The following is a 25,439-nucleotide window of genomic DNA, read 5'->3' as shown; positions in this document are numbered from 1 at the left end:
GCATAGCCCCTGGTGTGTGAGCGATCAGACCATGCTTCTGTCTTTGAAAGGGTTCTATCAGCTGCATTTTATGTGCCATGACTAGTTTTTCCACTGTCACTTTTAACCGCCCTATATAAATAACACAAGTTACTATTTAACACTCCCGTTCCTAATGGAAGTGATCAAACAGGAATTACTTCACTTTAAAAGAATTCATTCCAAACCCAAGATGGACGCAGAAAAGGGCTTGATTTATCAAAGAACAATGGCCTTCATTAAATGCTCAGTTTACTTTATTATTGAGCACATTGAACTGAATAGTTGGATTTCAAGCAGAGCAGAGGACAGCCTTTGGCCCATTCTGCAGGTGGGAAGCAGGACTGGAGCTCAATGTATCTTGAGTTGGACTTCAACAGGGTAGTGGTCACTGACAGCCAGAGCCTGGGGACAGAGAGAGTTGTCAGGGTCAGTTCACTGAATGTGGCTCTTTAACATGCCTTCACTGCGAGCAGACACATGGTATGCTCTGCCAAATAAGGAAGCTTACACGCTACAAGGGGTTATAGGAACTGTCTGGCTTCCCTCTATGTTAGTCGCTTGTTAATATGAGAACTTTGGGGAAATTATGAATTGTAAAAAGTTTCAGGAATCTAAACCACTTCATGCAGGTTCTTGCAAGTGAGAAATGCAGTCTTACCATGGCTTGGCTGAGTCCGTATGTGGTCATGAAGTCAAAAACAGTAGCAGACCCAGGAACGACACCTTTCATCATGTCCGTTCCACTGGCAACAATCCTGTGTGGGCAAACACACAGCTCTGTGATGCATGTCCACACTGTAAAGGATGAGTCGGGCAGCTCTCTAAGTCTTATACGCACAGTTCAGCTCAAACTGTGTATACTGAGGTCTCAGTGTTTTTCCATTTATCAAAAAGAACAAGCCTGCCACGAAGAAACTGAAACCCCTGCAGATATAGAGACCTCCACCTGATTCTGTCAGAGAGATGCAAGACTGGAAAATCCTGCAAGAATGGACTATATTATCAAGGTTTTTATTCATTTTAATGAGCTGTTTTCCATCATCTCTCTGTAACATGTGGTGAATGCTGAGCTGGACGCTTAGGAGTATATAAGTGTCTATATATTATATTGTATAAGACGCTTATAATGTAAGTGTCACTTATAATATATAAATGCCGTTTTAATACTACTGTACTCAATGGTTGTAGAAAATTCATGCCTGTTGGCTTAAAACATGTGTGCCTTGCCAGGAATATTGTCTGCTGCTGCCATCACAGGGCACACGTCTGCTTCAGGCAGGCAGTACTGTGAAGGACAGGAAGAGAATATCGCAGGGAGTTTCTTTCCTTCTGACCTGTCGTAAGTGCAGAATGTGTTGGTGACAGTGGTGTCAATGCCCGTGTCCAGGAGCCAGCTGTATCGCGGGTCAGTGTACAGGCGGATCCGGGCCCAGTCCGAACGCTGTACGTAGCCACAGTCAGCATTGAAGTCTCCCAGCAGGAGGATGTTCTGGAACACAGACAGGCAAATCACCACCTGCTCAGGCAAAGGGGCTGGGATCCGGCTGCCAGAAACAGCTTGTTCAAAGGCTAGATTGGTACGGGTACGGGTGACATCACACGCTTAATGCCCTTTGACCCTTCATTTGTCAGACAAGTTCACCCAGCACTGTGGGAGGGATGGTGACGAAAGCCTGTGATTCAGGTGGAAACTGAGGTGCGTTTCTATCATCATCTGTCAGGTGAATCCTTGCCAGGACAGTGAGCTAGTGCTCACACTTTTAAAGATGTAAATAAACCCACCCGCACCAGTTTGGCCACAGTGAAACTCCCTGCTAGCTCATCAGGTGTCTTCCAGTGGCACTTGCATACGCCAGACACAATGCTGATGGTTTTCTACATCGTTTTCTTCTCATGCAATGTTTATGGGCCTCTGCAGATTAAACTGCAGATAGGAACAAGATATTTGAAAGCGAGAATGAATTTTAATAAAAGCTGCAGAGGCATACTTCCATTCTTTTTCTACTTCTATTCCTTCAGACAGGAGCAATAGAAGATAAACTGGGTCACTGCCCGGGCAGATCTTTCTATTCTTCTGAATCCATTCTATTTCATCATTATAATGACGGTGCCAACTCGACATAGTTTCGACTTACATCTGTATTCCAGATGTTTCTTACATGCGCAGCAACATCGTAGAGAGCATCAATCTCCTTCACTGCAGCTTCAGGAGAGGTGTGCTGGGGGATGAGCACGAATTCCTGAACAACTGAAGAGAGAAGACGAGTCTCACTGTGGATCCTGGCCACACTGGAACTCAGACAGACAGGAGCAGCAGAGAACATCACCATATCAAAGTGGGCACACAACAGTCCAGATTCCCTACAGCGACACCAGTAATGACCAGGGGGATCACCTTCCTCTGGCCCTGCATAAATGAGAAATTGGCACTGCAAAAGGTGGGTTTGTGTGTGCTCCGTTTTGGGATTGGAGTTTTGCTTTTCTTGCTTTGTTGTGGCTGCTTATTTTTATGATCTTTTAATGATTGTAAAGCACCTTTCATTACAAAAAATGTCTCAGGGTGCCCTACTGAAAAATAACTGATGGGAAAGGACACGAAAATTAAATTATTACGAAAAGTCAGTTTGAAAAAAAAGGTTTTGAGGCCAGATTTAAAATGATCCAATGTGTCTGATTGCTTTATATTTTTTGGAGTGCGTGCCACAGCACACCAGAATACCTAGGCTGCAGACATCTCACCATCTATAGCGTTGCATCATCCAGGTGGGGCTGCACACTGGTGGTGGTGGAGGGGATCCCCATTACCTGTAAAGCTCTTTGAGTGGAGCATCCAGAAATGCATGTTATACTGTAAGTGTAAGGAATTACTATTGGCCCTGTCACTTGTATTCTGTAGACTGGTATCAAGGGCTTCCATCAGTGAGCAGACATAACCTGTGCAATGTGGTAGGCCTCTCTGTTGCTCACCAGCAGGGTTTACCTGATTGAGGTGATGAAAACATCACCACGAAGGGCTCTCTGTTGAATGTGTCCGTCCCACAGGGCTCACAGCCATCGTCATACTGGAAGCTTTCAACCACAGACACTGTTTCATCTCTGGGTAAAAAAAAACAATTCCCATCTGTCTATGTATGCATGTTGCCATCGAGGTGGAAAAAACCTCGGGATTCATTTTTTAATTTGGGTGATTGACAAACTGATTTTTAAAACCTCTGAAATGCCCTGCATTCTCGCCTTCAGCGTGTCCAGAGCAGGTGGCTTTTTTAGCATTTAGTTGTGGTCTTGTTGCAAAATTGATTTTCTGCATTGCTGAGCATTGGGGGCAGCAATCAATAGAAAAACAGGCTCTCTGGGGACACTCACCTGTAGATAAATAGGTATCTCTCCTTGTAGGAGCTCCTGCCCAATGGCTCACTTATTATATGCCGGTAGACATGAGGTGATGACCCCCTGAGGAACAACAGCTTATCAGAAAACAGTGATGTAGTGTAGATGCACCAAAGCTAATTAGGGTGCATGTGGATAAAAAATTGATTTGAAATAGGTCAATTTATTCCTCAACGCTCAGATATACCTTGTCAGACTTATTGTTTCAATATTATCATCAGCAGACATCAGGCATCTATCTAGAGGGAGGAGCACTCTTTATAGAGTACTTCCCACCAAGTCTGGTTTACTTCAATAAATTGTTTTCCACATTTTGTAAGGATAAAAATCTGAATAGCCTGCACAAACTATTCAATTACCATCCAGAAAGAAGCAGCATATGTTTGTTTTCTTATTAAAATGGGGTGAAAGTTTGACCAGATTTATTACGTATACAAGCCCTAATCTTATTTCTAAAGCTGCAGTGGATGTGCACAGGTACCCTGGTTCTGCGGGATCACTTTCCTGACCTGTTCAGAGCTTCCATCAGGCTGGTCGTAGCAGACAGGTCGCTGTCTCTCACCTCCTGAATTAACACGAGGTCATACCTCTGCACTGTCTGTCAAAGACAAGGGACACGACCCTGAGCAGACGTGCATGTACATGTGAAGTAGTCTGTTCTTCAGACATATTCTTCCAAAACACTTCACAAACAGTAAAGAAGTGCCAGGCTAATTTGCAAGTGAGAGACTAGGAGCGTCTAATGAATAATACAATGCAAGCTGAAGATCATTTGTTTGCATTCATTGAGAAGTTGTAAAGTACTGCAGTCTGTTTCATGAGCTCAGATGCGCTCATAAACAAGTCCTGCAGCACTCGTCTATATTCTGAAGCGATGAACATGAAGAAACATTCAAATGTTATGGGTTTTTGCATCTAGCCAGAAATAAACCATATCTGATGCCTTTTTAACTTTTAACACTAACACATCAAGGCAAGAGCAGAGTAAACTGTGTAGTAAATCACAGTAAAGCCTGGAGTATCATGTCATAGCTCAATAAGAAACATAGGAAACACTGGAAGGGTCCCCAGCCACCTTTGAAACCTTTCCAAAGTTAAGTACTTACTTTAACAATGATGTCAAGTAAAGTGGCATTTGAGACTTTTTTGTTCCCAAAGGCTCTGATGTTGAAAGCTCCAATCAACAGTGAACAGGTGGTCACTTCCACAAAGATCAACAGGAGCCCCACGGTGCACAGCCTCCTCACCAGCATCCTGTACCAGGGCAGAAGACATTCACTGGACCAGCCTGACGCAGCACAGACACTCACACTCAGACCTTAATTCTCCTAGCTGCTAACCAGACCTCAAAAGAACCGAAAGATTTGGTTCCTCCAGAGGATTTTGTGCAGCAAACAGAGTTACGACATCAACATGATCACATTTCAGTGAAGCGGCTTCATTCACACCTACACCTTTTCAAGCGCTTACATGTTAATATTCTATCATGATAGTGTTCTACTTGCATTTCAGGGAACAACATGAATTGATTAAGTGCACTCATCTTCATGTCTAAGGTCGAAAAATCATTCCTTTACACGTGTCTCTGTTGTCAGGGTATGTTTCTACCTGCTTTTGTGCTTCGTCCTCTTCAGTGTTTCTTACAGTGATAAGGAGAGCCTTGTGTTCTTTATATAGCCAAGCCCTCCTCTTCGACAGTATGCTGTGACCCACGTGATAGAAAGGAATCTGAACTTGTTTTCCGCATGTGGAGAAGACTGAAAACCAAAAGCAAAAATATGCAGAGCCCTCTGTTAATCAGCAACAACTTTCCCCACAATTTATCCCTTTTTAATTTCGTCTTAACGATACTGCCTCCCTGAATCCATCAATGCATCTCAAGGAATGGTATCCTCCTTTTCAACCTTCATAAAAATGACCAGGATCCAAGGATTGAATTGATCTTTTTTTAAGATGTTTGTTTGCAACTTTGTGTTGTTTTGCTGCTTTGTATTTGCATATCCTGAATTGTCTTCTGGTTTGTTGTTGTTTGTGGTATGTGTGTATAGAACTGTGAGTCAATGAGAATATTCATCTCCATCTCCTCTCCAGCCTGGTGCCAGAAGCTCCAAGGGAAGAACTCCTGCTCAGCCTACGGGTTCACATCTGCCGTGTTCTCACCCCTGTCACCCAGCCCAGCACAGGCCCAGTCTTTGCATGATTACTGATTAAGTACAACCCAACGGCCTCTTACTTCAGTAAAGTAAGAAATGGAAAAGGCTGTCCCCACTTACACAACAAACTGACAAGCACTGCAGAGTTCTGGGGCCTTCAGAGTTCTCACATCTCACCAGCTATTTTCCTGAAGGGCAGGTTCGAGAATTGCAGTGAGGTGATTCTGCGTGACCCGTTTTGTGAGAAAAAAGAAGTGTAGCCTTGCTGAATACCCGAATATACCTGAATGAAAGTCCAAGGAGTTTCAGCCTTTTAGTCTCCAAAAGGGGTTCACTGTGTTGTCCTGCAATAAAAAGGTTTTGTGTGTGTGTAGGGTAGAGTACAGAGTGATCAATATCAGTGATGCATTACTATTATCTTACTATATAGTAATATAACATTTACTTTATAGTAAAGTATAAAGTTTACGTTGACAGTATAAGGAAGTAAGAGTGCAGTACTCAATAATAACTGCTACACTCTGAGATGAACACAGTTTAACCATGACCTTGAATGCTATGCTAGTAAACAGAATTTTTAAAAACATAGAAGCCAATATTAGCTATGTTAAAAATAGAGTCAAACAGAAATTGACATGAACCATGAGGGTGTCTGTTTAATATTTAATCTGCTGGTGGGCCGTTTTTCAGTTCATCATACACTCTATAGTGGTTCTTAGCCCTTTTCCCCATTGGAGAACAGTTAATAAGCCTCTCTTGCTAATGCTCCCACTGCTCCTTAAAAAACGAAAGGTAACAGAGTGAACAAATACCTTGTTAGTCTTCCACCTCTCCACTTCCACAGACTGAACCCTAATATAATGGGGGTATCATTGTAACAAAGCCGACCCAGGCAGGGTAGACTAATGTGGAGGGTCCCACTCCACCTCCTGATACAACGAATATTTTTTTAGCACAGCCACTTGAGCTACTACCATGCCTTTGGGAGATGGATTAAGTCTGGGGGACAGAGAAAAAACCTACACAGACACAGGAAAGTCATGCTGATCCCATACAAGGGAACCCAGCTCAGAGATGAGCTCTGGAACCTATAAGTACAAAGCAGCACGACTACCTGCTGGTAATTTTTGTACTTAAATAATCCCAATACCTAACAGAATGATATCTACAGCTATGCACAGAAGTACAGACACTGCTACTAACAATGCCATTCAGTAATTTATTTAGCGTTTGTGTTAAACATTACAATATTGTTTTTTTTTTTTTCACTGCAGAGCTACTGGTGAGCAGTCATCCTAGATAGTGTGTTGAGAGACAGTGAATTTACTAAATACGTTATAGAATATATTTTTCTGAGTTTCTACTTGAAAATTATTGAACGGGGCTCTGGACTCGTTATCGGAAATGAATAGTGTCAGTATCCACTCTGCAGCGGTTATGTCCTCTTATACAATAAGCGAGACTTGTGTGAGGAAGTTTGTCCTAAAAGGGCCGCCGTACTGCACTCTCGTTTGATATCCCGAGCACGGCGAAACTCTTTGTGTACCTCGTTTGGAATTGTTTTTTTTTCTTTATTTTGTTTCATTAAAACAAGAGGATGTCTGGGTGGCATTGAACAGAAAGGTAAAACAAGCTATGGCTGAGTTTGGGCTGTATGTTTTAAGAAAACACAGGGAAACGTGTTTCAAGTTTGTTGCCCGTTCCGTGTAGGCCGTGTGTGAGGGTAATGCCTGGGAGTCGCTTCGATGGTCAGTCCGACTGTGTATGGACACTGCTTCGGGGATTTTGTCGTTAATGAAACTGACGTAAGATTTTAAAAAAATGTGACTTTTTATCTCCAAAGTTAAACTTAAGGTATCATCATATAGCGTTACGTTTATTATGTTTTATACAAAAATTAAATGTAGTAAATCATCTAACGGAGACCTGCCATTATAGTAGTGTTAGTTATACTTAGGATCTCAGGTGTTGTGGTTGACGAATCAAGATGTAAGCCATGTTTTTTTTTTAAGTTCTAAAAACTATATTATGATTCAGAGTTGATATATGCACAGTAGAATAAATGTGAAAAAAAACGGACTAGTTCAAGTGGAACTTCAGGAGTGAAGGCATCTGTAACTTAAGCGTGTAGTACTGTTTTCATCTCGGTGAAGCAGGGATGTCTACACATTTAACCATATGAAAAGATTTGAATGAAAACTGTCATCTTTGCCTTCACGACATTCGTTTAGGGGCTGTGCAGTGGCATGTCCATACAGCTTCACAGCCACAGTTCTGGTGTGGACCGTAGGGTCCTCCACGCTCTGGTGTGGTAAACGCGCACACTATGGTTTCTTTCAGGACACAATGAGTGACATCCGCCATTCCCTGCTCCGCCGAGATGCCCTGAGTGCTGCCAAGGAGGTGCTGTATCACCTTGACATTTACTTCAGCAGCCAGCTCCAGAGCACAGCCGTTCCCATTGTGGACAAAGGAACCCTTGAGCTTGTCGAGGAGTTCATATTTCATGTTCCTAAAGAACGCGGTGTTCTGCCAAAGGTAAAACCCAGCAGAGTTTGTACATTTGTTTAAGTGCTGTTGTGAAACTGTTTGCATCTATACTGAGAATGTAATGTGTCAGTGTTTGATCAGACCTAAACCTGAACGACACAATTGTAACAGCATTGTCTCCCTCACCAATGTTCAAGCCTTGTTCATTCCGTGAAATTTTATGGCATTAGGGCAACAGCTTTGAGTATAGATTAGGTATTTGGGATACTGCCTAAAGGATGGTGGGTTCGAAATCCAGGGTACGATGCATTTGTTAGCCCGGGAAGAAAGTCCAGGCCTTCACGTGGAGAGTTTGTGTTGACCGATTCCTAACTCGTCCCTCTCCCTCCCCCAGAGGATGAGCTCCCTGCAGGAGCTGCAGCTGCTGGAGATCATGTGCAGTTATTTCCAGGAGCAGAGCAAGGACGCCGTGCGCCAGGTTATCTTCTCTGCTCTCTTCAGTCCTCAGGGCAACAAGGCCGACGACAGCAGGATGGCCATGCTGGGGAAGCTGGTCTCCATGGCTGTGGCTGTCTGCAGGGTGCCCATTCTGGAGTGTGCCGCTCTGTGGCTGCAGGTACAGCGATCAGCAGGAGTTAATGCTGGGCAAAGCATGATCACAAAATTGCGGATTTGCATTTTATCGACCAATGTGTGTCTCATTTTTTACATAGCGCCTTTTAAAGACCTAACATCATACTGACCTTACATATGGTAGGTTACGGTAAGTGTGTAGTGCAAGAATCCAGTAAGCTCCCAATAAGCAATAAAGATTCCGATTTTTTTAACTTAGAAACATACTATTTGCATTATAGGCTAAATATTTTTGGGGGAAATTCGGTGGTGAGACCTTGAGTGATGGTGTGTTTTGAAAAAAATAAATCAGATTTTTTTCTGTGTCTTTTGGGCAACCCAGTTTCTATATAAGCAGTTTCTGTTAGGTGTAATCTGGGACAGATACAGTATCGTAGCAGATAAAAGCGTTTGAGAGGGGCTAGTTGTGAGTCTGGGCCATGGGAAAGGAGCAGATGTGTTCTGTCAGGAGAAAGTCAGGCCAAACATCAGTTTTAAATAGGCTGAGTGCCAGACGCTGAAAGTGCTGTTGCTTTTGGTAATTTTCCATGCCATTCTTTTTTCGCAGAGAACCCACGCTATCTACTGCGTCAGGCTTGCCAAGGTCCTAGTTGATGATTACTGCAGCTTGGTGCCAGGGTCAGTGCAGACCCTCCAGCAGATCTTCAGTGCCAGCCCCCGGTTTTGCTGCCAGTTCATCACTGCCGTTACAGCACTCTTTGACATGTCCTCAGGTATTGAACCCATGTGAACAAGTATGTTTTTCATCTGATTCCCAAGGTCTGATCCAAGATTAATTTCATTTCTTTAGCTGGCCATTTCCCTTTGGCTACATACTGCATTTCAGAGAAGCGTTTCTAAGCACAAGGAAGTACATTCTTGTTCCCATTAAGTGGATGCATCATGTACTGGAGAGAGTGTACATTTCCTTGTGCGTGTGAAAGAGTAATCCTACAAACGCACACAGCTTCAGCCAGAAATACAGCATCATGCAGTTTGGATTCAAATGAGATCTGTGGCGGCTGGCGTGTGTACCACATCCGATCATTTGCGGCACGTCCTGTTTTGCATCTGTAGTTATCAAGAAGACATTTGTCTTGCAACAGGGTTAGCCACCTGCTCTCTTTGATTTGTCAGAATCAAAAAATTTGTCAGAAAAGGGGTCTTGACACTGCTTCTTCTTTGGGGGGGGGGGTTTGGTGTTTTGTTTTGAGTAGATGACTTGATCCCCCCTAATGACCTGCTGGAAATGGTTGTCACCTGGATCTTTGACGACCCCCGGCTGACCCTCATCACTTTCCTCAACACCCCCATTTCGGCCAACCTCCCAGTGGGCTGCCTGGACCTCACCCCCCTGGTGGGTCTGGTGCGCTGGTGTGTGAAGGCCCCCTTGGCCTACAAGAGAAACAGGAAACCTGCTCTCACCAATGGACACATCAGCAAACTGTCCAAAGAGGAGAAGGAGGAGGAGGGTGTTGGGGACAGAGACTTGCTGTACTCCAAGCTGCATCTGAGCATCCTGCAGGTCCTCATGATGCTCCAGGTGCACCTGACGGAAAAAAACCTCTTTGGGCGTCTTGGGCTGCTTGTGTTCGATCACATGGTTCAGCTGGTGGAGGAGCTCAGCAGGCTGGTGGATGAGCTCAATCCCCTCAATGCCACCAAGGAGACAGAGCTTTCTTTGGACAGGCTGGCTCAGGCCCTACAGGTGGCTGTGGCATCGGGGGCACTGTTGTGCACCAGAGGTAGGTATCCGATCGGTTTTTGATTCCATTGATCTGATTGTCATTTTGCAGGAACCAAAACGCGACGTCGTGCATTTTATTTTCTTAATTTTCTTCAGCTATGGTACAGTACAGGCTGCTTTATTTTACCTGTTTTTTTTGGAACCACAGTCGTGCTGCCTTTAGTGCATTTGCAGGAGCATGTAACAGAAATCATTAGCTTCAAGCATGCATGCAATACCCAGGGCTAAATTATAGTTATAGTGCACTTTGTCTCAGTAAAGCAATTTTTTTGCTTCCTTCTTAGAGCAAAGACCGATGACCTTCTGTTTGGAATCGAAACAGACTTTACTGCCGGAACAGGCTTTGCTCATTTGGAAGTATAATAAATGACACGCATTAATTTTCGGTCTGGAACTAATTTTTTTTTAATGGAAAATGTTTATTTTTTTAAACAGAGGACCTGAGGTCTCTATGCTCCAGGCTGCCCCACAACAAGTAAGATGCGATGCTCTCTACCTACAGTTGAGGATAACCTCATTTTTATTAGTGCTCTTTCTCATTTGTTAAATAAAGCAGTAATGAAAATGTTTCAGGCGGGTAGCTGCATCAGCTTGCGTAGGCTGCAAAGGAACAAGTAATAGGTTTATTCCAGGCTGAAAAGAGAAGAAAGGAAACACAATGTTGTGGCTGTGGAGCCTTCTTTGGGTGAAGAAGGCTCCACAGCCGAAATGTTGTTTCCTTTCTTCTCTTTTCAGCCTGGAATAAACCTATTACTTGTTCACATGATCAGAAAATAGCAGACAGATCGGTATTTTGGGTTGGGAGATTTATTTATTTAAAGTGTCAGAACCTGGACAGATGGAATTCTAGTAATTCGCTTATTATTCTTCTCGTCTTTTTAAAACCAGGTCGGGTAATGTGATTGTTTGTTTTTCCTTTCACAGTCTGCTTCAGCTGGTCCTGTCGGGGCCCGTGCAGCAGCAGCCCCCTCATTCCGCGTTCCAGCCTGGATTCTACCCCCACATCCACACCCCGCCGCTGGGCTACCCGGCCCGGCCCGCCCCGCCGGCCCATTCCCAGCATCCCGCACACCCGCCGCACAGTGCCCTCCCAGCACACCCAGTGCAGCCCTTTCTCCCAGGCATGGCGTTCCCCTATCGCCCCATTCGCTAGCACCGCGCTCAGCCCTCAATGCCGGGCGAGACCGGGCACTAACATTACAACAGCACCTCTACGTCTCTCCCACGCCAGCACGCGTGAACCCCAGTCTTCTGCAAAGGGAACGTCTGCAATACGACCAGCTTTCAGGCCGTTGGTTTGGAAATTGTTGAAAGTTTACCCGTGTTCAGGCTTTTATGTTTTTTTATTATTTGTGTCTGTGGAGAACAGATGTCAAGTTCCAAAGGAGGTTTTTGATAAAGAAATCAATCTTGGCTTTCATAGGAACCACCGTGATATTTCCAGATAATTCAGGACTAGAAGTCATTGTTTGCAGGGTTAATTGAGAGCACAAGACTGATACAAACAGGGAGAATTGGGAAGGAAAAACTCACGTTTTAATGACTGGAGCGGGTCGTTCTTGAAAGGTGCGTTTAATAAACAGTGGAAAAATAAAAGTAGACGTCTGCGTGTTTTTCCGAGCGTAGGTGAATTTTAAGCAGGGTTTGAATGTCAAAATACAGTGCATAATTTAACGTAACGACTGCCCCCTGTAGGTGTTAGTAAATGCATCTATTAAAAAGGACATTTACAAGATCAATTTGTATAATGTAGTAACAAATGGAATGACTGTTTCACAAGGTCTTGTAATGATTCTGTATGATACAGTAGAACTGTACAACAGACTAGGGATTTGTGCTTCAGTCAGAAGTGCTTTCCATTAATTCAGCTTCTAAAGCACAGTTTGAGTGGAATATGAACGTGGTGAATCGTCTGTTTAACTAAATGGCTTTTTTACACTGTCCAGAAAAAAATGAAAGAATCTCAGTAATATACACAGCGCACAGCTAGAAGTAGATATTGGATACGGACCATAAGTGTGTTGAAAATAAATGATAATGTCTATGACCATAAATGAAAAAAAAAGCTTTTTTTGTATTTGTTGGGAAGTTGTAATAAATTTTATATACAGTACTAAAGATTATTTGTTTTACGTTCTTCCTGTGTTTGTGTGAGTTTCTTTCTGGTGCTCTGATTTCTTCCTACAGTCCAAAGACATGCTGGTAGGTTATTTGGCTTCTGGGAAAATAGGGCCTGGTGTGAGAGGCTGTGTTTGTGCCCTGAGATGGACTGCCTTGCACAGTTGCTTGCTGGGACAGGCTTCATCTTTCCTGTGACCCTGAATTGGCTGAAGCAGTTAGAAAAAGTTGGATAAAATTAGAAAGTCTGCAGGGGAAAAAAAAAAATTATAAGAGGAGACCTTACCAAATTTCAACATAAAATGTAAAATTGTATCCGGAGACCACTGATGGTGTTAGTCAAAACCCCAAGAGTGTCTCGACTGACACACTCTTGACCCCTTTTTTTTTTAAAAAAAGGACGAAATTCATTACTCTTCCCTGTACCAAGATGGCGACCTATTTACCATCATCTGCTTTTGTCGTATCTATGGTAGAGAAGTTCGGATCGAGGTTGACTTCCGGATCACTAAGCCACACCGGAAAGGATTTGGACTTCACTGGGGTTGCAAACAGGGCAAACAGGAGGAATTTTCTTCTGCCCAAAACGCAAACCGTATTTTTTTTTTATCATGGTCTTTCCGCTCTTGTGAACATTAATTGCGCAGCAAAGGAGCACAGAGGTGTTCACGTTCCTGTCGCTTTCCGCTCGGAAACAAGGTAGGGTGGTAAAAAACTTGGTTGAATTCTGATGGGAGTTTATGTAAATATTTACCATTCAGCATTTGGCCTAACGTGTGTATAAAGTGAATTATGAAAAGTATCTTATATTAAAAAGCGACTGGATCGTTCGAATCCATCCATATAGGGATTTGTTTTATCCATCTTAAAGCTTTAAGTTTTGGTTTTCAGCGAACTGTCAGATTTTGGTAGTTTGGTATACTTTACCACACGAAAAACCGGGGTGAATTAATTTCGTTTTCACTCAGGAGTGGAGTGTGTGCTTGGCACTGGAGACGAGTTTTGTTTCGTATTAACAAGTTCCTATGAACCGATCAAAAATCAATATACGAGATTTGCTGTTGTGCAGCCTTGTGTTAGTGGCGGTATGGAGCGCGGCAGCAAAAGCAGTGTTTTACTTGCTTTCCGTAAACTCCGAGGTTAGCAAAACTTTTGTTCGATGTTTTATTTGGGAACCCGCCTGCCGTTCTGGAGCCCGTCCTTTTTGATCGTTTTGAAACCTTTTGTAAGTCTCTAGCAAGTGCGTTTGAAGCGGAACTCTCCTACCCCGCTCCTGGAGAGCCGCAGTCATTAAGAGACCCGGAACAATTGAGAAGTGATGGTTTAAACAGCTGATTTATTTACACTGAGTGATTGAAAGACTATCTGTAATAAAACTGGTACTGATTCTCAGTCCTGAAGGACTAGCGATTCCTTAAGTGAACAAATGAATGCATTGATAGGTGACTTTCAAGAGTTCCGATCTTTTTTAAAAAAAGAGTTGATTCAGAGTGACCGATAAGATTAACTTGTTTGGTGCTCTCTTGGACCAGGATAGGAGATCCCGAGATCCCTGGTTTAAAGCTTCTTTCTAGCGCCGTGGACTGGGGAGAATAAGGATGTGGCCTCTGATTTAATAGTTGTGTGTGCGCAGATAATGAAGTAGCCAACCTGGCTCAGCATCCCTTGTTTACCCCAACCGCTGTTCAAGGGCTGGAAACGTTTCTTTGCAGCTTCGAGCTGAAGAACAGCAGTGAATGGCTCCTTCTAGATTGGCTGTTCTGAATCTTGTGTAAAATCCCCGTAGCAGATGTGGAGTTCGCAGACCTGCCCTTTGGGATTCGATCATGTTGCTTTGGAGCAGCATAGCCATGTGGCACCTGTTCCAAACCACCAGTGCTTTCTGCTTACTCTAAAAGCACGGCCACCCAAGGAGACATGCCTATTGGTGTCTGTTGAGTGTCCTGGGGGATTATGGTTATGAGTTCTGTTATGATGAGTTCTGTCACACTTACTGCCACTGATCCAAGTGATCCAAGTTACAGCATCACCGTGTTGCGGGCCTGATGGGATTCAGTCTCAGCACCTCAGCCCTTGAGCCATGCAGGACCTCTTCCCGAGAGCAGAAGACCACCCTATGGCACAAGACTGTGACTCTCTGTTTGCGGGACGGTGCAGGACTGCAAGTCGGAGTTCATTGATCTTGGGGAATCCCATCACTGTAACTGGTGCAAGTGAGCCCAATTACACTGGCATCACAGAGACTGCGGTTGTGGAGGCCGGTTTTTCTTGGGGCAGTGTGTGTGTGTGTGTGTGGAAGGATTTTCGATTCGTTAGCAGTGATCGGGTGATTTGTGCCCCAGGTGTGAATGACAGACGTGGTGCCCCCCACTGCACTTGGTGAGATCAAACTTCGTCTGCTCTGTCACGATGACATAGACACCGTCAAACAGCTCTGCGGCGACTGGTTTCCCATTGAGTGAGTACTTCACTTTCCATGCCTTAGAAGTGAATGACAGCAGGCATCATCACCATCATAAAACGTGCTCTTGAGCTACGCACTCTTTGCACTTAAGAAGATACTAATGTATTTTTCTATTTGTTAATGCATTGGAGATTTTAAAAGAAGCAGTTATGCAGCATTGTGGCAGCAATAGTGCATAGGATAAGGGTTTCTACAGAGTATAGATAACTATCTGTGTTTTATGTGTGTATTGACGTGATTATCTAGTCAAACAGCAGACAACTGCATCACGGAAAACCTTCCTTCTATTAATGTGCAACAGTACTTTATTTAAGCCAGTGTTGGGAGAACAGAACAGCGCTGCAGTTTTGCATGACTTCTGTAACCCAGCCTTGTTCTCTGTAGGTACCCAGACTCATGGTACCGCGACATCACTTCAAACAAGAAGTTCTTTTCTCTGGCTGCCACCTTCAAAGGGGGCATCGTGGGAATGATAGTGGCTGAAATAAAAGGCCGAACAAAAGTACACAAAGAGGTAAGTTTCATTTGATTCTTTCTGGGCTTAATCGGGTACCAACTGAACGGTACAACATATTTACCAAAAATATTGTGTATTCTTAACACAGGAGCTCACTGAGTGAGCCATTTTTGCCTGTTCATGTAATTAAACATATCTGGTCAAACGTGATATTGTCACATTGGTTTCTGAGTGCGTTACATTCTTATCATTTCACTTTGAGACAGTGTGAACAAATGATGGCTTCCAAGCATGTCTAGCCACATGGTGTGCTGAACATCCCTGTCCGAGTAAAAAAAAAAAATCTGGACAGTGGTGACATGGCGATGAAGATCCATTTTATTTTAACAGTGTGAGTGACCGGTTAAGAAACAAAGGGGAAGTACAGTAGTACCTGTTTGGAGTTCATTGATCAATCGACAATCAACAAAAAGGAAAGAAGACTGATTATTGAAGAAGATGTTTCGAAAGGGTTTTCAAATGTATGGCCAGGGCATCATCATGACATAGAATCCTAATTTTGTCACATTTGTAATGGCTCATGTGTGCCAATATACTTGACAAGTATGAAGCTAATAGGCTGTCTTGCACAAACATTATCAAAAGGGCAAGAAAACAAATCTTTGCACTCATTATAGGCTTTTAATAGTTGAAAACCTAATTCTCTGATTTTTCTTACTTTTACATTCTTAACCTGCTGTTTCCTGGTTTTCCACAGGATGGAGACATTTTGGCCTCTAGTTTTCCTGTTGATACACAGGTTGCTTACATCCTGAGCTTAGGAGTTGTGAAAGAATTTAGGAAACATGGAATAGGTGAGATCTGTACCTTGCATGTACTTCATTATTATTATTATTATTATTATTATTATTTTTAAATCTTAAGTCTAGTATGGCATATGAGCACTACTGTAACAACAGGTATGACTAAAAACCACTGTCTTTGCCTTTTTCAGGTTCACTACTGCTCGAAAGTTTGAAAGAACACATATCTACCACTGCACAGGATCACTGTAAAGCAATCTATCTTCATGTCCTGACAACCAATAACACTGCCATTCACTTCTATGAGAACAGAGACTTTAAACAGCACCACTATTTACCTTATTATTATTCTATACGAGGAGTGCTGAAAGATGGCTTCACCTACGTACTGTATATCAATGGGGGACATCCTCCTTGGACCATTTTATATCCTTCACTGATGTGCCTTTTGCTGTGTGCATGTGTGATACTGTCAGGATTGAATGAACATCATGGTCTCCAGCCTGTGATGAACATGAGGGCATTAGGATCTGTTTCAGCACTTCAGTACCACCTAATTACTTTGTATCATCAGTGATAAATGTTATACAGTAATAAATTAGCTAATTCACCACTGCTCTACTTGTGTGCTTTTCCCAATGTGACTGATGGCAACTTGTTTCTGATCTGCTTTTTCCACAGTTAGGGGATTCCTTTTCACTTCCCGGTGTCTCTTTAATTTTCTATATTCACTGTCACTATTCCAAGCCATGAAAATTGAAAATCGAAATTCCCGTACTGTTTTAATGCTCATTTGCAGCGTTCTTTGGGGGTGGCAGTACAGCGGGACGGATCGTGCATTTTGAGGACAGTTCACTCAGGAATTGGTTATCTGTGAGTCCAGGTCATATTGGCTTATGCAAGTGCTCACTGAGTGAGTGAGGCGAATTTTCAGAACTCTGAATAAAATGTGTGTGGAGTGAAACTCCATTTATGCTGTGGTTCTAGCTGGGAAGGTTTGTTTTCAATAGTGTAAGGAAAGAATAGCCCTATGCTTCCAGAAGAGTTATCCTTTGTCACTTCCTTTGGTATGGAGCAGAAACAATGAAAGGAAAAGGGGTTGCGGTTCACTGCTACACAATGTAAGTGCTTTCAAAAACAAGAAGTAGATGCCAGTAAAAAGAATTTTAAAGCCCCTTTCTAGAAACTAGACTCTTTTATCGCAGATATAACCGGGTCATATTTTTCTTGTCTTTTTTCTTTAGTTGGTAAGTAAAATTAGGACCTTTTGAGTGATTAGAATCATCAGGTTTTAAAAAGAAAACATAAACAAACCCGATGTTCTCCTTAACAACTTCCCACTGATTATTTGCAGCACATTGGATCTACTTTAGCAAACTTGAGTCCCTGTTCCATTCCTCAGAGAATATATCGTCAAGCACAGAACCTGCTCCGCAGTTTTTTACCTTGGTCAGGTATCTCTGCAAAGAGTGGTATTGAGTACAGCAGGACGATGTGACGACAGCAACATCGTGAAAGTCAGGAAGTGACCTGGAGCATCCTGAGGTTGGTGCCTTTTCTGTTGGTGCTTTGCCAGACCCACAGGCTAATTAAATTCTTGGAGGCCTCCTCAGAGACCTGGCGGTGCCTGCCATTGTTCTGTCAAAAAACAAAAAGAGGAGAGTGTTTAATGAGTGTGAAAGCCGAGATAGTAGGTGTTTGCAGTGTAAATTAAGGCAGTCTAGATAATATTCTTAACCCCTGAAATGTCCCTCAGCTTTTGTCGCCAAGCTTGTGCTTAGTGTGAAAGCAGCATTAGTTGCCACATGCTGGAATAAAAATGAGAAGTTTTTTTATTTCTCTGATGAGTAAGGTTACTGGAAACAGCTGAGTTTTTGTTTGGAAGTCTGGAGCTTGTTTAAGCCTTATGCTTTAGTGAATGCATTTTTCTACAAGTTTCAGCCTACAGAATTGGAGCCTGTTCTGTAGTATATTAATTGAAACATGTTTCTCATTTTAACGTAGTTTTCCCATCTTATTGTTTCAGCTATGGAGCATTGCTCTTTTGGTGATGAATTGATGCCCAGACACCAGTATTTCCACAAGGGACCCAGTGATGCCTGAGGTTTTGAAAAACGCACTCAACTCAGACATTGTATTATATTTGTACGGTACATATGTATAAAAGTGATGAACAGTGTTATAGTCATTGGTTGGCTGCTCAGTTGATGCACATACTTTTCTTTGTACACACCAAATGGCTGTAATTTGCTGCTCCGTTAGAAATCCAGAACATGTCTTGCCCTGGTTTTTCATTAAAAAGTAGATGATGATGTGTGCCTGTTTATATTAGGGTTTAATACAAATCTGTAACAGGTAGCAGTATTCCCTTAAGATACAGGCCAGATTTCCAAACATATGCTTCTTGTGTGCATAAATCTTAAGTGCTAATCATAATTGGTGATGATGGCTCATTGCAGTAATAGGAAATCTTCAAGATTGCACCAGTTTGATTAATTGCAATGTCCAGATTACTAATGGCTCTGGTAAAAAGAAAATCTGTAGAGTAAATGATAAATTAACAGACATAGAGTGCTGTTAACATTTCAAACATGAAGAAAACCAACATTGCTTTTATAGATTATAGAAAAAAAATGGAGCTTCATAGAAGTGATTTCCTTCTGTTCTGTTTAATGCTCAGCTGAATAGCCTTTAACAGTGATTTGTCTCAGGCAGCAGGCTAGCTTTTGCTCCAACTTTTGCTGTGAGTATGCATTCCTAAACACAAAGAATCTTGCAGGCTGTGCTTTGTTTTTTGTATTTCTTTGCAAGTTTAAGATGCATATTAACAGAACGTTTTATAAATAATACTGCATAGTTAATGATTCAAAACATTTTTATTGTTTTTCTTAAGATAGTGAATACAGTGACAAGTTTTTAATGCTCATGTATTTGTATACAAAGACTGGATGTCCTTTTTTTGTCATGTTCTTTTAAAGGAGTGTTTCCTTTAGAATAGAGCTGGTATACATTTAGTCTTGTAAAAACACTGTCCATTTTCAGGCTGCTCTGTGTTTAGAGGAAAACCTCCCCACACTGCAGCCACACCCTGAATATTAATGGGATAACAGGCCAGGCAGAGCTGGTCCTTTGAAAAGAAGAAATGTTGAGTCTCAGTTGAACATACAGCTTCACATTTGAATGTACACAGAACATTTAATTATATGGGGAAAAAACGTCTGACCAAAGGGAATTCCAATTACTTGTAGTGTGAATCAATGTGTAATATTGGAATGTTGTACAAGTGACGGATTGAGAAATATTTAGGAGAGAGGCCTGGCTGTAGAACTTCTGTTTCTTGTGAGAACTCAGCATAACAATGCTTACGATGTAGTTAATGTAAATATAAGTTTAAATACTTTTTGAATTGAACAAACAATTAGCTAGATTGATTTTTAAAAGATATTTATGATCGAAACTCAGATGCACTCTATTGTGGTTATAGGGAACGTTCTTCAGATAAATCCTGTTTTTGTTATGCGTGTGTTTGAAAAGGGGTTAGGGTGGGGTATCACCGTCAAGAGCTTTCTCTCTCATGCTATAATGTTGTGTTTGACTAAATTTTCTTTCCTTATGGGTATGAAACAAAAGCAGCGTTTTCTTTTCAGCTCTTTTCAAGGAGTTAGCTGCTTGATGTTTACTGGTCCACAGGAACCCCTGCTTTCAGCGGTCATCGGTTCTTTGGATAAATTTGTTGTCTGCCAGACCAGTGTAAAAGTCCGGGGCGAGGTCTTTTTTTCTACATAAAGCTTCTGCCGTCTTTTATTGGCCGAATGCAGTCTGAATAATTAAAAAAGAGCATGGTTGATTTGTTTTTAAAAGCTAGCGCATGTCTTCAGTTTTTAAATGCAAATAAATAATCGAAAACAACAGTAAAAATGTGAAACATGACCTTTAGGTAGTCAACTAGGGCAACCTCTGCTGTTATTCTGCTAGAAATATTTAATTACATTTATTTTAATTACTTTTGAAGTAATTGTTAACTTTGCAGGGACCCTATTATCTTCTACCACAAGCACAATAGTGCAATTTACCTGTTTTCATTGTTTTGTGTTTTCAACATGATTATATTTTAATATAGATTTTATTTTCTGTATTTTTTAATTGGTGTTTGCTGTGCATGTTCTCCACGAAATTGCAATGTTATGTTAACTTGATTTTATTTAATCTTTTTCTATAAAATGTGAGAAGAGGACTTACTGATTTTAAATACAATGAATGGTAATAAAGATATTGGTTAACTGACATAATGTACTTGTAATTGTGGGGTGAATCTTTTTTTTTAGCTCTGCAAAGATTTATATATGTACTGTTCGAAAGGTTGGAAACAGACATCTACAGCTGTAGTTTAGTACAATGAAAATGAAAGAAAACACCACAAAATGTACTTTTTTACTATATGTGATAGGTGAATGCTGTTCTTCATGCTGTTTGTGCAGGAATGGTCAGTACTGTAGTATTGTTCCACATGTCATGAAGAATATTCCCAAATGTGTGTTTTAGGTCATTTCAAATCCTCTTCTGTGCCCATGCTATTTTCGATGCATCCAGACTATAGGAAATGCAGCATGCATTTCAAACCATTTCAAACCTTATAACTAATATACTCTTTATTAATTGTTTATTATGGCTGTGTGATTTGAATCATTGTCATGCCAAAAAGTGAAGTCTGGTCTCCATTAATCTCTTTTTCCACCTGGTGCACTTTGGTGTTGGATACTGTATATATTTTATACCTGGCATTGATGCCTTAAATATGTATTAATTGTCCAGCACTAGTAAAAGATAAAGAAGCATGTTGTATCCCTCTCATTCTAATGCAGTCTTTTATTCCTGCTAAATCTTCAATATAGGACAGTGCCCTGAGGATGCCATCCTTTGACCTGTAGGTCTGGTGCTTGGGTGCCTCCCTCATTTAGAAACAATGGACTCAACAAATGGTAACAACTTCCCCTCTGATCTGTTAAAGGACTTATTTTCAGAAGCTTTTTTTAAGAACTGTACTTCTCAAGGGCTTCTACAGAATACACTGACCATAAAAATAGCCGAGTGTACAATTTAGTGTACAACGTGACGAATTGCCCTATTTTAGGCTTTATGTTTAGTGAATCCTGTTGATGCAGTGTATTGTACAGGAAGTGCTACGTGTCTCTGAGCAGAGAGCAGAGATGGGCAGCCCTGGGCCTGGAGGGTTTTCTAGGTTTCTTCGAAGCAGGAGCACCTAAAGAAGCGCCGGGAGAAGCTGTTAAATTGGTCGCAATAAGCCGATCATGGGCTGATTGTGTTTAAGAGCCGAGTTGGAATGAAAATCCGCAGAGACACAAGCCCTCCGGGACTAGGGCTGTCTGAAAAGACCGAGCACGAAATCAGAATTTGAGTCGTGCATTCGTCCTGTTCTAATATTAACTGGGCCTAATTTTATGTGTAAACAAACTGTTGCAGAAGTATACGTTCTTCTGACGACGTAAATGGTAGACCTGCCCGTCTGCTATTAGGTGACATACGGTAACGGGGCCGTTCCGTGACGTCATTGCCCGAGTTCAGCCTTGCGTCACGCCCCCTTCGGAGGGACGCGCTGCCCAGTCCCCCCTCCCGCTGATAGTAACTCAAGTCGAGTGTTACCAGTAGCTCGGGGCTCGCTCGCTCCCGGTGTGGAACCTCATTCCCAGTCCCAGGTGAATTGGAGGGACGCGCTCTCGAATTCCCCCCACGGACCCCCGCTGCGATCCAACTCACGGCAAAGGTGGGTGAGGAGTTTGTTCATCCCGGTGTGTGCCTAACTGTTGACACGAAAGAATTTGGCAACTACTTCGGCGTTTTGTCAAGTTTACATTGTCTCCTTGGGAAGTTCAACGTCATCATTGTGATTAATATAATTAATTATGCTTTGATTGGCAGTATTGAGTTCTCAATGAGCAAAAACTATGTTGCTTATAAATGTTGAAGCGTCTCTTTTGGGATGCAGATGTGTTATTTTAATCGGTTAGACTGTTTTAATTTTGTGTTCAGACTTTATTATTATTATTATTTGCATGTTAGGAGTTTGTTTTCATGTACAAGTTGGTTTAAGGTACATCGTGTTTGCCAGACTGGATTACATAATCTGTAAACGATTTAAAAAAAATGTGCGGGCTAGTTGAGGATGGATGGGTATAATTTGGTAACCCCCTACTCCGGTGCGATTGCTTATCTTTAAATGAGTAATGTATTAATGTTCTAGCGTTGCACTCATGAAAATGCTGTTCTGGTTCGGATTTTCTGTACTGCTAAATTACATGTTCAGATGCCGCAATGAACAGGAGAGTTTCGAACTGGGAACTTGTGCTTTTTTTTTTGGGCATGTACACACACACCAGGCGTTATTTCGGAATCGGAAATATTTGAATCGGAAGTTTTAGGCTTTCGAGTTGTTTCGTCTTGATGTTTCACGTTGTGAGAGAAAATAGCTGGGCTGAATTTGGAAAAGAGCAGACGGGAGATGTTTGATCTGGCAGTCCTAGCAAATCAGATCAAACAGGGAAACGCTTTGTGGTCAGATAATCTGTTATCTCGCAGTAACGTTCCGGGGTTCATCTGAGAATAGCCCTTGCAGACTTCTCCAACCCAGCCGGTTTTAAAGTCACCAATAAATCACCAGTTTCTAAACATTTAGAACAATTTTCTTTTTTCGATGAAGAACACATTCTGAGTACTCTTCAGCCCCCGGAGATCAAGTTTCGGTTAATTGAACGGATACCTGCCTAATTCCCCGGTGATGACGGGCATTATTGCGAGTCTTCGCTGCCTGGATTGGCTTTGAAGGGCCGGGGCTGGATTACAGTTCACACGGGAGATTGTGGAAATACCATATTTAAATGCGAGATAAGTTGTGCTGTGTTTGTAAAATGGTTCCCCGGTTGTCTCTGGTTCATTCGGCGATCGGGAAGGTTTTCCGGATGGTGCTGTAAATCACGACGGAGTGATCTGTCGCCAGCACGGGCAGTACTATTTTCCTGAGAGAAAACATCATTCCTGGTCTCCCTCCGAGTCTGTGGCACAGTCAGTCAGTCAGTCACTTCTCCTCCTCAGCCGACTGAGCAGTTAACGCTCAAGTCTAGAGAAAACAGCGAGGATCCCCACAGCTTGTCTGTCTTGCCTCTTGCTTTGCCTTTTTCCGGTCTCTTGTTTTTAAGACAGCCTTACATCTGTGCTCAAACACGTAATCATTGTTGTACTTCTAAGATACACAGTCACTTACAATAAGCTGGCTCTCTCTGGGGAAATTCAAGTAATTTCCCAAAGAAATTACTTGAATCGGGGCGGAGTAGGGATTCTGTGGCTAAGGATCTGCGCCTGTGGCTGGAGGGTTGCCGGTTCAAATCCCGCAGCCGGCAGAGGAATCCTACTCCGTTGGGCCCCTGAGCAAGGCCCTTAACCCCAGCTGCTCCAGGGGCGCTGTACAATGGCTGACCCTGCGCTCTGACCCCCAGCTTCTCTCCCTGTCTGTGTGTCTCATGGAGAAAAGCTGGGGTTTGCGAAAAGACAAATTCCTAATGCATGAAATTGTATAGGGCTAATAAAGTGATGTTATGTTATTTCATTTTCAAAACAAGCTCTGTGTGCTCGGGGATGAGTTTTCTTGGGCGAAGTTCTGAGGTGTGGGGTAGAAGCAGGGCTCGTGCTTGGACACTGGAGAGAGCTGAAGTATCCCTCATCCCGGTGAATTTGGTTCCTGGGCAGAAGAGGTCATTATGGTGCAGCCCTGGGAAATGGCTGAAGTCTTTTTTTTTTGGCTCCAGCCACAAAGGCAGACCAGTGCCTTTGCCTTCATCATTATTCTGGTCCTGGCCGTGTCTGTCAGAATGGATCCGGAAGATGTGAGCCGCTTGGGTCGGCGGTGTGGGGGCTGGCTCCTTGCATTTCTTTCTCACTCAGTGGCCCACACACTGGGCATCTGTCTGGGCATCCATTCATACAGAAACCCATTCATCCTCGAGTCGAGGCGGAAATGTTTCCCCCAGCAGTCGATCTTTCCCACGACAATGTGCGCAGCCTTGTGCACACGAGTCCTTGCTGGTGAGCGCGTGGGACCTGGGCCGTCAGCTCTTTTCACGCCGGCCCTGCTTGCGGGGGCCATGGGAGAGTTGTTCTCTCAGAAAACTGCCAGCAGAATCTAGGTTAGGTTTCGCATGAGCCCTGGGTGTGGGCGTAGTGCCTCTGCACATTAAAACAGTGCGAGGAATGTCCAGTCCTGGTGCAGGCTCTGAAAGTTGATCGGTAGCCGAGAGGACTGTGACTGCTGTTCTGCGTGTGGCCGGTCATGCAGGTATACAGTACTTCAGCAGGTTTAAGAGCTGAAGCTGCTCCTACAGTTCGCAACATGATTGCAGGGAGACGAGAGGCAAAAGTGCCCATTTAGGTTGGCAGCATTTAGAGAAAGTTCCCCCCTGAATCTGAGCTGCTTTAAATTTTTCATGGGCAAAGTTGGTTTTCATACCAGGCTTCCCCCTTTGAAGCTGCTACCTGCTGCGCTGCCTGCGAGATCTCAGGTGCCACGGATTAGATTGAGCAATTTGCTTGATTTCCTGGGACTGTTACCATAGTGACGCAGCCGCCTCTGCTGTGGGGATTCTGGGGGGTGGGCAGTCAGCAAGCAAGAGGCATCTGCCTGAGCTCCACCCGATGAGAAGGCTCTTGTGTGTTTGCTCGTCTCTTCAGCTGACTCTCTTTTGAAGCTTCTGCTCCTAATGAGAAGTTGCCTCTCTGTTCTGTTCCTGCACCAGACTCTGAGCTGAATGACGTGCGCAAACGTAGATGTTTCGCCCGGGGCGAATCGGGCCACCTTGTTTTTACAGCGGGAGTCTGCCCCTTTTTGCTTCGCAGATCCTGATGTATTGCCGCAGTGGAAAACGAAAGGGCCATTCTGACTTCACTTGAGATGCGGAGGTGGTTATTTCAATGTAAACTTTAAGATATCGCCAGCCACCATATCACCCTGCAGCTCACCACTGGCAGCCCACTGGAGCACACAGGTGTGAGCCTAGTCAGTCCCCGGATGGGAGACCTGGGAAAAACTAAGGTTGCTGCTGGAAGAGGTGTTAGCGGGCCCAGTAGGGGGCGCTCACCCTACAATCTGTGTGGATCCTAATACCCCAGTATAGTGAAGGGG

The 25,439-nt window shown here is 43.0% G+C and overlaps 3 protein-coding genes across 7 annotated transcripts; 2 read left to right on the top strand and 1 right to left on the bottom strand.

The window, feature by feature from the left end:
- Positions 1 to 257: 257 nt before the first annotated feature.
- Positions 258 to 5,170, bottom strand: dnase1 (deoxyribonuclease I). Of its 3 annotated transcripts, none has more exons than XM_088612486.1 (9): positions 5,017 to 5,170; positions 4,515 to 4,662; positions 3,918 to 4,006; positions 3,385 to 3,471; positions 3,002 to 3,117; positions 2,157 to 2,269; positions 1,356 to 1,510; positions 680 to 776; positions 258 to 423 (listed from the first exon to the last, which is right to left on the bottom strand). In XM_088612486.1, exons 2-9 carry the CDS (start codon positions 4,659 to 4,661, stop codon positions 370 to 372), a joined length of 858 nt encoding a protein of 285 aa, XP_088468612.1. In that variant the 5' UTR covers position 4,662; positions 5,017 to 5,170; the 3' UTR covers positions 258 to 369. The 3 variants fall into 3 exon arrangements, with proteins under 3 accessions (XP_088468612.1, XP_088468614.1, XP_088468613.1); XM_088612488.1 differs by having other exon boundaries at positions 4,515 to 4,696; positions 5,017 to 5,073; XM_088612487.1 differs by having other exon boundaries at positions 4,515 to 4,753; positions 5,017 to 5,071.
- Positions 5,171 to 6,908: 1,738 nt separating this feature from the next.
- ints15 (integrator complex subunit 15) lies at positions 6,909 to 12,547 on the top strand. Of its 3 annotated transcripts, none has more exons than XM_088612618.1 (7): positions 6,909 to 7,184; positions 7,902 to 8,099; positions 8,446 to 8,667; positions 9,232 to 9,397; positions 9,881 to 10,408; positions 10,846 to 10,885; positions 11,335 to 12,547. In XM_088612618.1, the coding sequence occupies exons 2-7, from the start codon at positions 7,908 to 7,910 to the stop codon at positions 11,561 to 11,563; spliced, it is 1,377 nt and encodes a 458-aa protein (XP_088468744.1). In that variant the 5' UTR covers positions 6,909 to 7,184; positions 7,902 to 7,907; the 3' UTR covers positions 11,564 to 12,547. The 3 variants fall into 3 exon arrangements, 2 of the variants coding, with proteins under 2 accessions (XP_088468744.1, XP_088468743.1); XR_015928384.1 differs by lacking the exon at positions 6,909 to 7,184 and adding an exon at positions 7,228 to 7,366 and having other exon boundaries at positions 10,695 to 10,885; positions 11,335 to 11,443; XM_088612617.1 differs by lacking the exon at positions 6,909 to 7,184 and adding an exon at positions 7,230 to 7,366.
- Positions 12,548 to 13,040: 493 nt separating this feature from the next.
- On the top strand, positions 13,041 to 20,541 carry naa60 (N-alpha-acetyltransferase 60, NatF catalytic subunit). Its single transcript, XM_088612833.1, has 7 exons — positions 13,041 to 13,227; positions 14,871 to 14,986; positions 15,377 to 15,506; positions 16,207 to 16,303; positions 16,444 to 16,678; positions 17,594 to 17,797; positions 18,279 to 20,541. Exons 2-6 carry the CDS (start codon positions 14,877 to 14,879, stop codon positions 17,748 to 17,750), a joined length of 729 nt encoding a protein of 242 aa, XP_088468959.1. The 5' UTR covers positions 13,041 to 13,227; positions 14,871 to 14,876; the 3' UTR covers positions 17,751 to 17,797; positions 18,279 to 20,541.
- Positions 20,542 to 25,439: the final 4,898 nt, after the last annotated feature.

Source organism: Lepisosteus platostomus, chromosome 19 (assembly GCF_059453375.1).
Source record: "Lepisosteus platostomus isolate fLepPlt1 chromosome 19, fLepPlt1.hap1, whole genome shotgun sequence".
NCBI classification, from domain to species: Eukaryota; Metazoa; Chordata; class Actinopteri; order Semionotiformes; family Lepisosteidae; genus Lepisosteus; species Lepisosteus platostomus.
Note: the sequence above shows the minus strand (reverse complement) of the source record. Positions and strands in the feature narration are given on the sequence as shown.